Below are 16,529 nucleotides of genomic sequence, written 5' to 3'. Positions count from 1 at the left end.
CAGGTGCAGCAGCAAATATCCCTCTTGGTACGCACCTGCTCCGCTCTGGGCCTAGTGGTAAACGAGGAGAAATCCACGTTAGTTCCTGTCCAGCGCATAGAATTCATAGGAGCACTGCTGGATTCCCAGGCGGCCACGGCCTCCCTTCCAAGGGACAGGTTTGAGGCACTCAAAGGCCTCGTCGCCTCGGTCACGGCCTTCCCGGTAACCACGGCTCGGGTATGCCTTCAAATCCTCGGCCACATGGCAGCATGCACCACAGTGGTGCGACACGCCAGGCTCTGGATGAGGCCCCTCCAACTCTGGTTGGCCTCCCGCTATTCCCAGGCCAGGGACGGTCTGGACAAGGTTGTCACGGTGCCGCCAACGGTGGTTGCAGACCTCCAATGGTGGTCCCTCCCAAGCAACATGCTCCGGGGTATCCCCTTCCGAGACCCCCCTCTCTCACTAGAGCTAGTGTCAGATGCCTTGGACCTGGGCTGGGGAGCCCACATGGGGGATGTCTGGACCCAGGGTATGTGGTCACCCAAGGAACTGACCCTGCACATAAATGTCAGGGAACTCAGGGCTGTGCACCTGGCGTGCCTGGCCTTTCGCCAGCACTTACAAGGGAAGGTGGTCAGAGTCCTCACGGACAACACCACCGCAATGTATTACATCAAAAGGCAAGAGGGCACGCACTCCAGGGCCTGATGCCAGGAAACCCAATTCCTGTGGGAGTTCTGTATAGCCCACAACATCCTCCTCCGAGCGTTCCACCTACCCGGCGAGAGCAACACGCTCGCAGATCGCTTGAGCAGGGTGTTCTCACATCAACACGAGTGGTCCCTGTACAGGGAGGTGGCAGAATGGATTTTCCTTCAGTGGGGCACTCCCCGGGTGGACCTATTCGCCACTGCCCAGAACCGCCTGTGTCCCAGGTTCTGCTCCAGGGTGATAGAAGGCGATGGGGCCATGACGGACGCGTTCCTGCTCGATTGGTTGGGGCCCCTGATGTACGCCTTCCCGTCCTTCCCCCTCATAGGCAGGGTCCTACAAAGGTGAAGTCAGACGGGGCGAGAATTATCCTGATAGCCCTGGATTGGGCCTGTCAACATTGGTACGGGACCCTACTGCAACTCTTGGCGGCCCCCCCTCGCAGGCTGCCGCTCTGCCCGGACCTCCTCTCCCAGGAGGGAGGTCGTCTCCTCCATCCCAATCTGGCCCCGCTCCACCTGACGGCGTGGCTGCTCCGTGGCTAGATGCGGAGGAGGGGAGGTGTACCGAGGCTGTTAGACCGGTCCTGCTTGAAAGCAGGAAGCCGTCCACATGGAGGACCTACCTGGCTAAGTGGTATCGGTTCTCCTCATGGGCGAGGGAGAGAGGTTCCTCCCCCGCGTCCGCTCATCTCCAGCTGGTCCTGGACTACCTCCTGTCCCTTAGGACCCAAGGGCTAGCTCCCTCCTCGATCAGGGTGCACCTGGCGGCCATTTCGGCCTTTCACCCTCTGGTGGCGGGACAGTCAGTGTTCTCCCACCACATGACTTCCAGGTTTTTAAAGGGTTTGGACAGAGCATTCCCTTATGCTAGACCCCCGGTTCCCCCTTGGGACCTGAACCTGGTACTGTCACGCCTCACGGGACCTCCCTTTGAGCCCTTGGCCACTTGTTCCTGGTCCCACTTATCTGAGAAAGTGGCGTTTTTGGTGGCTATCACTTCAGCCCGCAGGGTTTCGGAGCTTAGGGCGCTGACCTCGGAATCCCCGTACACTGTCTTCCATAAGGGGAAGGTACAGCTCCGCCCGCACCCGTCCTTCCTGCCGAAGATGGTCTCGGTGTTTCATATGGACCAGGACATTTTCTTGCCAGTCCTGTGTCCTAAGCCCCATTCCTCCAATGAGGAACGACGCCTACACATGCTAGATGTGCGTAGGGCGCTGGCCTTTTACTTAGATCAAACAAGGCCATTTCGGGCATCCCCTCAGTTTTTCATTGCTATGGCCGAGCACGAGAGGGCAACCGGTTTCCACCCAGCGGATTTCCCGCTGGATCACCTCGTGCATACGCACGTGTTATGACTGGGGTTCCCCCACCTTCTATTGTTAAGGCGCATTCGACGAGAGCCCATTTGGGCTATGTGGCTCGTGTCCCTATTCAGGACATCTGCAGGGCTGCTACATGGTCCTCTGTCCATACTTTTGCATCGCACTATGCGATCGTCTCCCAAGCAAGGGACGACGCCGGGTTTGGTAGGGCGGTGTTCCGCCCGGGTAACCCGTAACCTTTATCATTTAGAACTCCTACCCACCTCCGTCAGGTATAGCTTGGAGTCACCTACTATGGAATACACAGGAGCAATCACTCGAAGAAGAAAGGACAGTTACCGTTCCGTAACCGGTATTTTTCAAGATGTGTTGCTCCTGTCTATTCCACATCCCACCCTCCTTCCCCTCTGTCGGAGTTGTCTGGCAAGAAGGAACTGAGGGTGGGGGGAGCACGCAGCCCCCTTTATAGCACGATATGTCGGCGCCACTCCAGGGGTTGCAGCGGTGCTCCCCCACTACGGATGCTGCTAAGGGAAAAACCTCCAGCACCAGTGCACATGGCGAGCACGCACACCTACTGTGGAATAGACAGGAGCAACACGTCTCGAAGAACGCCAGTTACGGAACAGGTAACTGTCCTTTCTGCAGCGTAAATAAGCCCAGTTCCTTCAGCCTCTCCTCATAAGTCATGTGCCCCAGCCCCCTAATCATTTTCTTTACCCTCTGCTGGACTCTCTCCAATTTGTCCACATCCTTTCTGTAGTGCGAGGCCCAAAAGTGGATGTAATACTCCAGATGTGGCCTCACCAGTGCCGAATAGAGGGGAATAATCACTTCCCTTGATCTGCTGGCAAGGCTCCTGCTAATGAAGCCCAATATGCCATTTGCCTTCTTGGCAACAAGAGCACACTGTTGACTCCTATCCAGCTTCTCGTCCACTGTAGTCCCCAGGTCCTGCACAACTGCTGCTTACCCAGTTGATCCCCAGCATGTAGCAATGTATGGGATTCTTCCGTCCTAATTGCAGGACACTGCACTTGTCCTTGTTGAACCTCATCAGATTTCTTTTGGCCCAATCCTCCAATTTGTCTAGGTTACTGTGGACCCTGTCCCTACTCTCCAGCGTATCTGCCTCTCCCCCAGCTTAGTGTCATCTGCGAACTTGCTGAGGGTACAATCCATCCCATCATCCAGATACCGCTTGATACCGGCTGCTGACTAGACATCGAGCCGTTGATCACTACCTGTTGAACCTGATGATGTAGCCAGCTTTCTATCCACCTTATAGTCCATTCATCCAAGCCATACTTCTTTAACTTGCTGGCAAGAATACTGTAGGAGACCGTATCAAAAGCTTTGCTAAAGTCAAGGTATATCACGTGCACTGCTTTCCCCATATCCACAGAGCCAGTTATCTCATCATAGAAGACAATCATGTTGGTCAGGCATGACTTGCCCTTGGTGATCCATGTTGGCTGTTCCTGATCACTTTCCTCTCCTCCAAGTGCTTCAAAATGGATTCCTTGAAGATCTGCTCTGATTTTTCCAGGAACCAAGGTGAGGTTGGAAGTTCCCCGGATTCTCCTTCTTCCCTTTTTTTAAAAAGGGCACTATATTTCTTTTTCCAGTCGTCCTGGACCTCCCCCGATCGCCACGAGTTTTCAAAGATAATGGCCAATGGGTCTGCAATCACATTAGCCAATTCCCTCAGCACCCTCAGATTCATTGCATCCGGCCCCATGGACTTGTGCATGTCCAGCTTTTCTCAATAGTCCTTAACCTGTTCTTTCACCACTGAGGGCTGCTCACCTCCTCTCCATAATGTACGTCCCAGTCCAGCAGTCTGGGAGCTGACCTTGTCTGTGAAGACCGAGGTAAAAAAAGCATTGAGTATTTCAGCTTTTTCCACATCATCTGTCACTGGGTTGCCTCCCCCATTCAGTAAGGGTCCCACACTTTCCCTGACCACCTTCTTGTTGCTAACATACCTGTAGAAACCCTTCTTGTTACCCTTCATATGCCTTGCTAGCTGCAACTCCAATTGTGCTTTGGCCTTCCTGATTACACCCCTGTATGCTTGAGCAATATTTTTATACTCCTCCCTAGTCATCTGTCCAATTTCCCACTTCTTATAAGCTTCCTTTTTGTGTTTAAGCTCACGGAAGATTTATCTGTTAAGCCAAGCTGATCTCCTGCCATATTTGCTATACTTTCTGCATATCGGGATGGTTTGTTCCTGCACCCTCAATAAGGCTTCTTTAAACCACAGCCAGCTCTCCTGGACTCCTTTCCCCCTCATATTAGCCTCCCGGGGAATCCTGCCAATTAGTTCCCTGAGGGAGTCAAAGTCTGTTTTTCTGAAGTCCAGGGTACGTATTCTGCTGCTCTCCTTTCTTCCTTTTGTCAGGATCCTGAACTCGACCATCTCATTGTCACTGCTGCCTAGGTTGCCACCCACTTCTATTTCCCCTACGAATTCTGCCCTGTTTGTGAGCAGCAGGTTAAGAGGAGCACGGCCTCTAACAAAGCAGCCTTTGGCGGGACACTACTGAGAGTATCAATTCAGGACAAATTGCTTAGAGCAGGGCAGTCACAGCCTAAAGCTGGGGATTCTTCACTACTAAGGCACCAAACCAGCCAAACAGAGAGGACTTCGGTTTTACCCCACTGGCTAACTAGAAGTCATACAAGCAATTCCCTCAGACACTACAGTTTCCCAGTATCACCACCAGCGCCACTCATTGGGATGAACGGTTATGAAAACCAATACCCCAGTAAAAGAAAAAAGGTTCTCCCAATCCCAAAGGACCAAGCCCCAGACCCACATCAATAAACCAGTCAGATCTTACCCACAAATCAGGCTGTTGCCAATTCTTTAGAATCTAAAATCTAAATGTTTATTCATAAAAAGAAAGAAATATAGATGAGAGTTAAAATTGGTTAAATGGAATCAAATACATACAACAATTGCAAAGTTCTTAGTTCAGGCTTCTTTCAAGTTTGATGGAATTACTGCTGATTTAAACCAATCAAGTCTCTAGAATACAAACATCCCAGCTTGGATGGGTCATTCAGTCCTTTGTTCAGAGCTTGAGTTTCAAGCACAGTTCCGCCAGAGGTCAGAAGCAGGATTGAAGAGAAAATGGAGGGGTTTCCACGGCCTTTATATCCTCTGCCCTGTGGAAGGACACCCCTTTGTTCTTACTGTGGAAAATCACGGCGGCAAAATGGAGTTTGGAATCACATGGGCAAGTCACATGTCCATGCATGACTCAGTTTGCAAGTGGCAGCCATTGGTCACATGCTACTGTGAATGTCTCCAGGAAGGCTCCTCAGATGTGGATTGGAGTCTCCCAAGGTCCATTGTCAGTTAAGTGTTTCTTGATTGGGCACTTAATCTGAAGAATTCTTTTTCAAGAAGCTGACCAAATGCTTCACTAATGCTACTTAGAATCAAACACATTGAGATATAAGTACATAGGCCATATTCATAACTTCACATACAAAAATGATACACACGTACAGACAGCATAATCATAACCAGCAAATTACAACCTTCTCATAGATACCTTATTTGATCTCCTTCGTACAAGATTTGATGCAACTATAGGACCTTGGTTGCAACAATGATTTATATGGTCACAGTTCATGTCAATAACGTCACACTGTCCCTAGTTGGTTCCTCCAGCATTTGCACCAGGAAGTTATCCCCAACACTCTCCAAAAACTTCCTGGATTGTCTGTGCACTGCTGTATTGCTCTCCCAGCAGATATCAGGGTGATTGAAGTCCCCCATGAGAACCAGGGCCTGTGATCTGGAAACTTCTGTTAGTTGTCCAAAGAAAGCCTTGTCTACCTCATCCTCCTGGTCTGGTGGTCTATAGCAGACACCCACCATGACATCACCCTTGTTGCTCTCACCTCTAAGATTAATCCAAAGACTCTCAACAGGCTTTTCTCCAGTTTCATACTGGAGCTCTGAGCAATCATACTGTTCTCTTACATACAGTGCAACTCCTCCACGTTTCTCCCCCACCTGTCCTTCCTGAACAGTTTATGCCCATCCATGACAGTGCTCCAGTCTGCCCGTCTGACATAGTTAGTTACCATGGTTTACCTTATACATGTTGATTCGATCAAAACATCTCTATCCATCTCACTGTCATACAACATTATCTTTAGGAGGGGTCAGTGTTTTCCTGTTATCTTTGGGGAGCGAGTTTGTACCACACCTGGTATCGCGGTGTTCTGTTACCACCCTTATGGAATGTGTTTGCGTGAGTGTCCTGCGCCTATCACTTCTTAGGACTGTGTGTGTTTTTGCAATACCAGCCCTGGTTTTGCCAAGTTCTGTGAACTTGCAAGCAGGCATGTTTTATAACAGGGCCTGACTTCTGCTTACAACCTGACCTTTGATAACTTTGCTTCATAACAGCAGGGCCAAGCTTCTACTTTAATTCAGGTCTCATGTTTCACGCTCTCTCTTTCTAGTACAAGGACCTTCCCCAGAAGCACAAGGGTTGGCTTACCTTGTCGTCTTGGGTGAAAGATCTTAGTCTAAGATGGGTTCTCATCTGTATTCAGTTTCTAGATACTTCAAACCCCCCCCCCCCCAACTGAAGGACCCATCTTTTGGAGCTGTTCCTTTCTATCTAGTTATGGTCGCGAAAAACAGCTTCTCTTCTTGCTTCAGTCTTCCAAAGTTCAATGAGTTTGTTTCAAGAGGCAGGATGGCCTCATCTTGTTTTTCCCTTCCTGTGGACTTCCCATCCCCTTGCTGATATCTGTGTAAATGGGGCTTCCATTGTTTTTGTTCTCACTTTGCTTAATAGCACTGGAGCCAGGTAAATAGGTGCCTTCTCTCCTGTTTGGGAGGCAACCTGTTTCTCCCTGTTTGGCCACAGACTTTAAAGCATAATATCATTAAGTTTCTGTATCTCCTCAGATAGTGCTAATATATATGTTTCAGAAGGACATAAATCACCAGTGTGTCATTAGCTTTCAGAAAAGACCTTACTCTGTACACTTTTATAATATAGTTATATTGTATACAATCAGCTGATTCAATTGCTAATCACTTAAGGTTCAGCCCCGCATATTTATAGACCAGTATGATTTTTTTTTTAACTGAATTGGGCCCACTGTGGTTGCCAGCCTACTCAAGGAGCAAGTTGGTTTTTGACCACCAAGAAGTTGCTGTGATCAGGTCCTGGCTCTTGCTACAAACATTGAGGCTGGATTCCCATGAAAATTCAAGACCAGTACTGCTTTTATCGATCTGTCAGCAGCATAAGGCGCAGTTTGGAAGGATGGTCTGCTACTTGAAACTGGCCGAAGTGATCCCCTGTGTGTGGATTCTCAGGCTGCAGAATGCTATGCTTAGCAGCCAAAGTTTGTGGATGTACTTCGGAAGTCAAACCAGCAGGCCATGCATTTTGAATAATGGGTCACCACAAGGCTCTGTATTTGCTCCGACACTCTTCAATGAATACACCAGTGATATGCCTGAAATGATAGCGCAGAAGTTTGTGTATGCTGATGATTTGGCACTTGCAACTCAGGCCCATAGTTTTAAAGAACTTGAAGTGAACCTTACATCTGACCATAAGATCATGGAGGAGTACTTCCAGAAGTGGAAGCAGAGACCAAATCTGAGCAAATCAGTAGTCGCTACTTTCCACCTTGACAATAGAATCACACAAATGCTCTAACTGTGGAGTTGTGTGGCAAAACTGTGCGTTATGACCCAAAGCTAACATATCTTGGTGTCATCCTTGACCGTAGACTTACCTTTCATGATCACCTCAAGAAAGTAGCCTCTAACACGAAGACTCGCTTCAACATTATTCAAAAGTTAGTGGGAACAAGCTGTGGATCAACTGCCTCGGTGTTACAAACATCAGTCTTGGCCCTAGTGTACTATTTGCAGAGTACTGTGCACCGGTGCAGACAAGAATCTGATTAATCCAACTTGTGGCTTGGCAGCTAAATCAGAACATGCGAATCATTACGGGAACTTTTAAAATCAACGTCTCTACCATGGCTTTCTGTATTAGCTTGAGGTTTGATGTTTGCTATCTGCCGAGATATAGCCACAGGAAGAGAACTTAAATGTGCCAAAGAGTAGCCAGAACTTCCCATCCAGTAGGTTATGGATAACATACCCCAACAATGCCTGAAATTGCAAAATTTATTGACCACACATGTCCACCTCATGTCTTTTTGGATCCGGCCAGGGAATGGCAAAGTTCTGGACCTCATCTACCTTCCAAACAAGCACATCCTTACTGACCCAACAAGCTGCCCTCTTGGTTTTAACCTGCCATGCAGACTTTGTACCACATTGAACTGCATCTGAACAAACCATGGAAGATGCAGCTACTTGATGCACAAGTGGAAAATCAGACTCCCCTTTGTATGACTGAGGTGAGAACATCCAAACCATCGAACATCACACATCTTTACTTTGCCAACCCCATAGTTCACATCCTTTTACAGCCGTTTCACAGTGCTCAATGCTTAGTGGTTTGAGCATTGGCCTGCTAAACCCAGAGTTGTGAGTTCAATCCTTGAGGGGGCCATTTAGGGATCTGTGGCAAAAATCTGTCTGGGGATTGGTCCTGCTTTGAGCAGGGGGTTGGACTAGATGACCTCCTGAGGTCCCTTCCAAACCTGATATTCTATGATTCTGTGAAAAGGTTGGTCTTGCCATTTTCTATTCCCCTGGAGATGGCAACAGCCAGTGGTAATTTATTTATGTACGTTCCAGGTGTAGTCAGTGTGTCAGGTGTACCTATATGAAATGGTGGAGGCAGTAGTAGGCTCTGCTTGGTAAAGTTGTGTTGGTGATATGAGGACCTGTGGTTAACTTTGAGTTGTTTGATGGAGTTGTGGTTATATGTTTTGCACCTTCTGTGTGTGAGCAAAGGGAAGAGCTGCATGTGAGTCTTCAGGATCTACTATGCATCAATTTAATGTATAGTTGTGTAAATTATGTAATTAGCAGGGCACAGGTGTTTTAATAGAAAGAGTGCTTTCATATCCAGCTTGCTACTGACAGTTATCTATGCATTTATTATCTGCATATATTCCAGGTAAAGTGAGTGTGGTCGATGTCAGGTGTAGCTTGTTGTTAAATTGTATAGTAAATTGCTTAACCACGTTTTGGTTCCTTATGAAATATAGTCAAGAGATGAAATAACCAATGTTAGTCAGGTTTACTGGTGTAAGCCAATAATGATATAGTACAGGAAAAGGATTCTATACAATACCAGATTCCGGGAAGTCGTCTCATGTAGTATTGATACCTTCACCTTACGCAGAAGGTGTATGTGATGGGACCCCTGAGTACAACCTGGAACTGTGGGACTGCTATGCACCCATAACTCTCCAGCCTGAGTTCTTTCGCGGTGCTTTGCTAGTGACAAGCAGCAAACCCCTCCAGGTGCTGTTATTACTCAGCCATCACCATGCAGAGGCACACCCAGCTAAGTTGCATGAATGTTCTCCAAGCCGTTCATGAACTATGCACAGGGAAACATCAGCAAATCTCCCAAGCCACTAACCTTGCACCCAGGGGTGCTGGAACAATTTACATAGTGGGGTTTCTGAGATCCATTCAACCAAACTGTAAACCCTGTATATGATGGAAACCACTTCAAGTCAGGGGATTTGGCCAGCACCCCTAGTTCCAACACCTATGCTTGCACCCCAGAAATATACCATCTTACACTGCTCAAGACCTTCTCTTTAACATGCAAGCTCATTAATTAGTTCGCCACTTCGTCAAAGGAAAGTAGATGTTCACTAGCCTTTGTAAACTGAGCAGATTCCCCAAGCACTTTAGACAAACTCACTGGTAAGGATAAAACATTAAAAGAAGTTTATTAACTACAGAAAGATAGATTTCAAGTGATTGTAAGTGGTAGGCATAAAGGTTAGAGATAGTTACCTTTAGAAAAGAAAAAGTAAACATGAATTCTAAATCCTAAACTTTTAGACTAAGCGAGAGTTGAATCAAACAGTTTTCCTCATCCCACTGAATGTAGCAGGTAGGTTATATGTTTATACACAGGCTGAATTTCCTTCTCAGTCTGGGACCAGTCTTCTCAGTTCACAGTCTTTTGTCTTCGCAGTGTTCTTGTTGTCTTCAGTGTAAATGGAGAGAGGTGGTCTCATGATGCCACTGTCCCTTATTTTATACCCTCACTCCATGTGCCTGGAGAAATACTGGCTCAGACATGTACTGGGGGGCCTAGCTGAGTCACAGAGTTGAGCAATCCTCCTTGTGTGCTGCTTGCACAACTGAGTCAGAGTTTAGGATTATATGGGGAATATAAGAAAGGGCACTAAGCATCCATATCCACTATTTCTAGGCAGATATATTCAAGAACCTTTACAGGACTACGAAGTGTTCATAAAAGATCCCCCTTCTGTGAGGTCTCACTCAGACCAACCTTTGGCTAGTTGCTGGCTAGAACAGCACAGAGCTTAATTCAGGGAATTTGCTGTGTGTCTTTCTGCCTTTCAGTGCTCATCTTAAGCACTATAAAATAGATGTGGTGTTTGTCCAATGTGGCTTTTGGATGAAAGGTTTTGAAGTCTTTCTCTTGGTTTTCCTTCATTCACACCCTTCATGTTATCATGGAAGCACTCAGTCTCATACAAGGACTGAATCCTTCGGGTATTTCTTCTGCTCTGTGACCTACTACAATTGGGCCCTATGTTCTGTGATATTGCTTACCACTCAGGGTGTTGCCCATATCGCAGTCACATGACACTCAGTCCACTTAGCTATTGGAGATGACTGAGTTCAGAAGACCATATTGCTGCTTGTTTCCCCACAAAAGTATCATTGCCCATGCATCTTTCTCAGACCAGCTGAATCTAGTTATACTTTAGCTGCTAAAGAGCCCTTTACAATTAAGCGGTTTGTCTCTATGTAGGTGCTTATAAAATGTTTCCAAGTAATCTGCTAACCTTTACTTCAATAAACTGATGTATTGAACTCCATTGCTAATTATAAAGTATTTTTTCACACCACATATCCATACTTGTGGTTCTTCTTTGAACCCTCTCCAGTTTTTCAACATCTTTTTTTGAAGTGTGGCCACCAGAACTGGATACAGTTTTTCCCATAATGGTCTCACCAATATTACATACTGGGATTACTACCTTTCTTATATACTATCCTATTTATACATCCAGTGATCATGTTAGCTCATTTTGACACATTGCTATGTTAGGAATTCATGTTCAATTGATTACTCTGACCTCAAGTCCTCTTCAGTACTGCTTTCTAGAATACAAGCTGCCATCCTGTAAGCATGGCATGTAACCTGTGTCCCTAAATATATGACTTTGTTTGATTGTATTTAAAATGTAGTTTGATTGCATCCATCATAATGGTGATCCAGATCACTTGGTAATATGTTGTCCCCATTGGTATTTACCACCCCACCAATCTTTGTTTTATCTGCAAGCTTTACTGGCAATGAGTTTATATTTTCTTCCAGTTAATTGATAAAAATAGAGTAACATTGAGCTGAGAACCAATCCCTGCGGGACCCCCGTAAGAACACTACCACTCATTCATGATCTTGAATTAGCAATTCTATTTTGAGATCTATCTGTTCATTCTTATTTTATTTAAAATGAGTCACTGATTTTTCTATAGCACTAATTTATTAAACAGAATGTGACACATTACAAAATCAGATTTCTATAAGGTGGTATAGTATAGTATTACTTGAAATGGTGAAATTAGTAAAATCTGAAAAAAGTTTGCTGTCTTGTGCCACTATTCTAAATTGTTTATCATCTGTCTTAAACATATTTTAAGTTCTTGTATATTTATTTATTTACAGATGGCAATAGTGGCTGGAGATGTCCTGCTTGTCAAAATGCTTCAACACAAGTTCCTACTACTTATACCTGTTTTTGTGGTGAGTGTATTTCATATTTACAGTTGGTATTCCTTAATTAATAAGTTCTAATACTGTTGAAGAATCTTTCCTTACATCCCCAAAAGCTCTCTTTCATGGCTACTTTGTTAATGATACTGGAAGATAACCGCCTGACTTATGTGACGTTTGATTCCTATATAAAAATTATATATAACAAATATTTAGATAAATGTTAAAACAAAACCTTTATTAGGAATGTTTTGGAATCAGTATTGATATGAAGACATTTAGTAGGAAAAAAATAATCTAGAAAACCGCTAGCATACCTTGTTCTAAGGTACAGGTAATTACAGCTATTGTAGGCCTTTCCCTACATATGTTATATTGGTGCAACTTTTCTAACGTGTGAATTTAAACCAATATAGTTAAACCAATTCAGACTCCTGTTTGGACACTCTTATTTTGGTATAAGAGTGGCTTTATTGGTTTAGGTTAAGTTGATTGGAAATGGGATTAAATTAAACTGAAATAAGTGTTCACACAGGGGCTTGCACTAGTTTTAATTATGTCAGTTTAAGAAAAGATTTAAGTTAAACAGGTGCAGCTTTCCTGTGTAGATCCAGAGCCTAGATCTCTACCATATGTAGGCTCATGCACAGAACATTGCAGAATCATGAGATAAATGAATTAACTGCATACCTTTAGATATCTTACCAGTATTCTGACCACTGATTCATATGTTTGAGACTTACACTAAATTTTCAAACTTCTGAGCAGCTTCAGTAAGCTTCCACTTCTTAAAATCAGCCTGTCTTGGAAAAGTTGCCTCCTATTTTCTAAAAAATTTGGAATATCACCTCACTAAAAGTGACACCTCAAAGTCCAAGATGGTCCCTCCCTCATCACTCTCAGTATGTTTACTTTTAAGTTCATTATTGTATTGAAGTATACAATGGGGCTGTTTCTGCATCTGATTTTTTGTTTTGTCTTGCTTTTTAGGTAAGGTAAACAACCCTGAATGGAATAGAAATGAAATTCCACATAGCTGTGGAGAGCTTTGTAGAAAAAGAAGACCAGGTCAGGACTGTCCCCACTCTTGTAATATGTAAGTAAGAGTGTTTCAGAATGTTTTGTAGTGATCTACAAGCATTTGTGAAAGCTGTGGAAACAGATATTTGTATTTTTCTTTCAATTTGTCGGTCACTTAATTCTTAAAACCACTGTTTTGATGGCTATTTCATGAATGAACAAAAGATTTGTATGAAATTGATTATTATGGAATGTGGTTTTCTTTACCAGTATGGAAAAAGTTTCAGGCTTTCAGTGACTAATGCCAGGTACTATTTGTTAGACATTTTTCAGGTTCCTTTAGGAAAGTGTAAAAATTTAAACTTTTTTTCAATGTCTTTAATTCTGAGCATAAAATATATTACTTTTTATACATCACCAGATCAAGTATATTTTTCAGGAGAAGCGTGGAAATTAGTACAGTGGCACTTATTGTTCCTCTTCACTCTGTTTTATAGAGAGGGGAAATAATAAATGCATTTTCAATTCTGATCTCATTGTAAAAGAAATAAAATTACAGTGTAACCAGATATAACAAGTGTAGAAATTTTTAGAAATTTTAATCTTTGTTTAAAGGCTTGTGCTTATGGCTGAAAATTTTGGATTTTAAGTATAACAGCCCATCTTTCATAGAACTGATATGTTTTTTGTATTGGGAATGAAAAATAAAATCAAATTTTTAGGATTGGTTAGTTTTTGGGCCAGTCTAGTCAAATAATATCTTTTAAATTTAGGTATTGCCGCCAAGATCAAAGATTGTGCACCCTGTTTTATTAAAAAAAAAACCTACACTTAAAAATGTTGACCATTGTGTGCCCCTTTACTGTTGTAAAGATAAATGTGGTAGGTAAATCTATAATTTCCCCACTTTCTAAAACTGCTTTGAAAAAGGCATTTTCTAGCTTAGTAATACAATGATCAGTAGTAGCTGCAGGTTTGTTTCCCCTTAAAGAGAGGAAAGATGGTCAGTGGGTCAGGTGCTGGACTGGACATCAAGAGACGTAGGTTCTAGTCTCACCTTGGCCACTGACTTGCTGTGTGGCTTCTCAAACAGAAGTTATGGGCTTCATGCAGAATTTACTGTGTGGAGTTCTATGGCCTGTTAATCAGGAGGTCAAACTAGATCATAATGCTTCGTTCTGGCCTTAAAATGTATGAAAGTATCTATTGTCTCTTGCAAGTTAGTGTGCTATAGGGATATTGTCAAGTTGAATTGAATCTTTTTTTATATTGACTGACTTTAAAATGTTCTCCCAGAACAACCCTTAAATAGTATTTCCTAAAACTTCTTTTTTAAAAGGTAAGGATATTTAAAAGGGTCAATTGGGCAGGCCCAGAATGCCTGCTGCTTTTTTAGTTTCAGCTTTGCTGCTGCTGCTACTAGTAGATCTGCTCTGGCTGAGCCCAAGGAAAGGCATGCACCATCATCAAAACAGTCATATTGATGCTACATTTAGCAGCACCTTATGAATAAAGTAAATACGTTGATTAAATACATTTTTCTTTAGTCTGTCTCAGTTGTGGTAATCTTAAGGGTTACTTATAACAATAGTGAGTGCAAAACATCAGATGGAAATGTGATTTTCCAAATGCATGATATCCCTTTAAGTGACCTTGCAAGTAAAACTAAAATAAATCTCAAATAACATCAAGAACTAAAAATACATTAAATATTTCTGTTATATATAACATCATTATGTTCATAGTTTGCTTGTATTTATTTGAGAACACATGGCTAAAACACCTCCCCATCCCCCAATATCCATATATGTCAATACAGATGTAATATGAGTTCTTCTCAGAAGATGGAAAGGAAACCAGTTAAAAGCATTGTGGTATTTCTGTATAATGGGAACTGATCCAGCTTGAACACATTAGTTTCAAAAACTTTCAGAGAAACACCTAATGGGGAAGAAGAGAATAAAACCAAATGTGCACCCAGTGTCGCCTCAAATATTTAAAACTTGTTAGTGGTTGTCTGTCTAATATTGTTTGTTTATCTTGTCTTTTTAGATTGTAAATTTCTGGGTCAAGGATTTTTCTTTCTACGTGTTTGTATGGTACCTGGCACAATGGATCCCTAATCCTTATTCGGGCATTTAAAGTAGAAATAATAAATAATAAAAACAAGGAAAATTAATATATGTTTATATAGAAATGCAAACTAAGTAGCTTTGTTTAGGTTTTCATTATTAAATCAAATATGTTCCCCACCTTTTTAGCAGTGTATACCTAGTTTTGTACAAATTCATACATTTGTAAGACCAGAAGGGACCATTATGATCATCTAGCCTGACTTCCTGCATAGTACAGGTCATATGAATTACTGGGTGGAATTCTGCATCAAGCTCATATCTTGTAGTTGAGGACACCATGTAGTGTGGACACCAGGACTGGACATACCATTCCAGTAATGGTCTCACCACAGTTGTGTGTACAGAGGTAGTATCCTCACTCTACTTCTTGATATTTCCCCTTCTTTATACATCCAAGGATTGTATTTAGCTCTCTTTAGCATTGCAGTGGGGAGTGCATGTTCAGTGTGTTATTTACCATAACCCTTAAATCACTTTTGAGTCCCTGCTTTCCAGGATACAGTCACCAATCTAATAAGTGTGACTTGCACTCTTTGTTCTTCGCTGTATAGGGCCTTGTATTTTGGTGTATTAAAATACATGTTCCTTAAATGAACCCAATTTACCAAATAATGCAGGCTGCTTTAAGCCTTTTCTACATCTTTGTTGACAATTTTTTTTTTTTTTTTAACGTCTCACCTAGTACTGAACTTCTAGGAAATCTCTAGGATTTCTTTTATTCTTGATTTTTATATTTTTATATACAGTAACTCCTCACTTAATGTCGTCTCTGTTAACGTTGTTTCTTTGTTATGTCGCTGATCTATTAGAGAACACGCTCGTTTAAAGTTGCTCAATGCTCCCTTATAACGTTGTTTGACAGCTGCCTGCTTTGTCCACTGCTTGCAGGAAGAGCAGCCCATTGGAGCCAGCTGGTGGGGGCGTGGAACCAGGGTGGACTGGCAGCCCCCCATCAGCTCCCCTAAGTTCCCTGTGCGGCAGCCACCCAGCAGGCTATCAATTCCCGGGCAGTTCAGGTGTCCCTCCCCCCACTGCCATGTGTTGCTCCTAGCCTCTGCCTTGGAGCTGCTCCCAGGAGCCTCCTGCTTGCTGTGCAGGGGGTGGAGGGGTGCTGATGTCAGGGTGTCCCCCTCCCCGTACCCCATCGCCACAGAGTGGGGGGAGGGGAGGACACGACAAGGCTCAGGACGGAGGGAGCTTGTGAGCAGCAGCTGCTGTCTCAAGTTGCTGATCTACTTAAAAAGGCAGTGTACTTAGAGTGGGGTCAGTTTACTTAAAGGGGCAATGCGCGTGTGTCTCTCACACTCACACACACACATGGTGTGTGTCTCTCACACTCACACACACACATGGTGTGTCTCTCTCTCTCTCTCTCTCTCTCTCTCTCTCACACACACACACACACACACACACACACACACACACACACACACACAC

At 43.8% G+C, this 16,529-nt stretch overlaps 1 protein-coding gene across 1 annotated transcript in view; it reads left to right on the top strand.

Moving 5' to 3' along the window:
• NFX1 (nuclear transcription factor, X-box binding 1) overlaps positions 1-16,529 on the top strand; it is a gene marked incomplete at its 3' end in the record, with an annotated part of 129,141 nt that overhangs the window by 14,460 nt on the left and 98,152 nt on the right. The window contains exons 3-4 of the mRNA XM_029913306.1: positions 11,890-11,967; positions 12,928-13,033. Of these exons, the coding sequence (XP_029769166.1) occupies positions 11,890-11,967; positions 12,928-13,033 (184 nt within the window). The remainder of the gene's footprint in view (positions 1-11,889; positions 11,968-12,927; positions 13,034-16,529) is intronic.

The sequence above is a fragment of the Terrapene carolina genome, unplaced genomic scaffold (assembly GCF_002925995.2).
Source record: "Terrapene carolina triunguis isolate 2854851 unplaced genomic scaffold, T_m_triunguis-2.0 Scaffold580, whole genome shotgun sequence".
In the NCBI taxonomy this organism is placed as follows: domain Eukaryota; kingdom Metazoa; phylum Chordata; order Testudines; family Emydidae; genus Terrapene; species Terrapene triunguis.
This window is presented reverse-complemented; position numbering and strand designations above follow the sequence as displayed.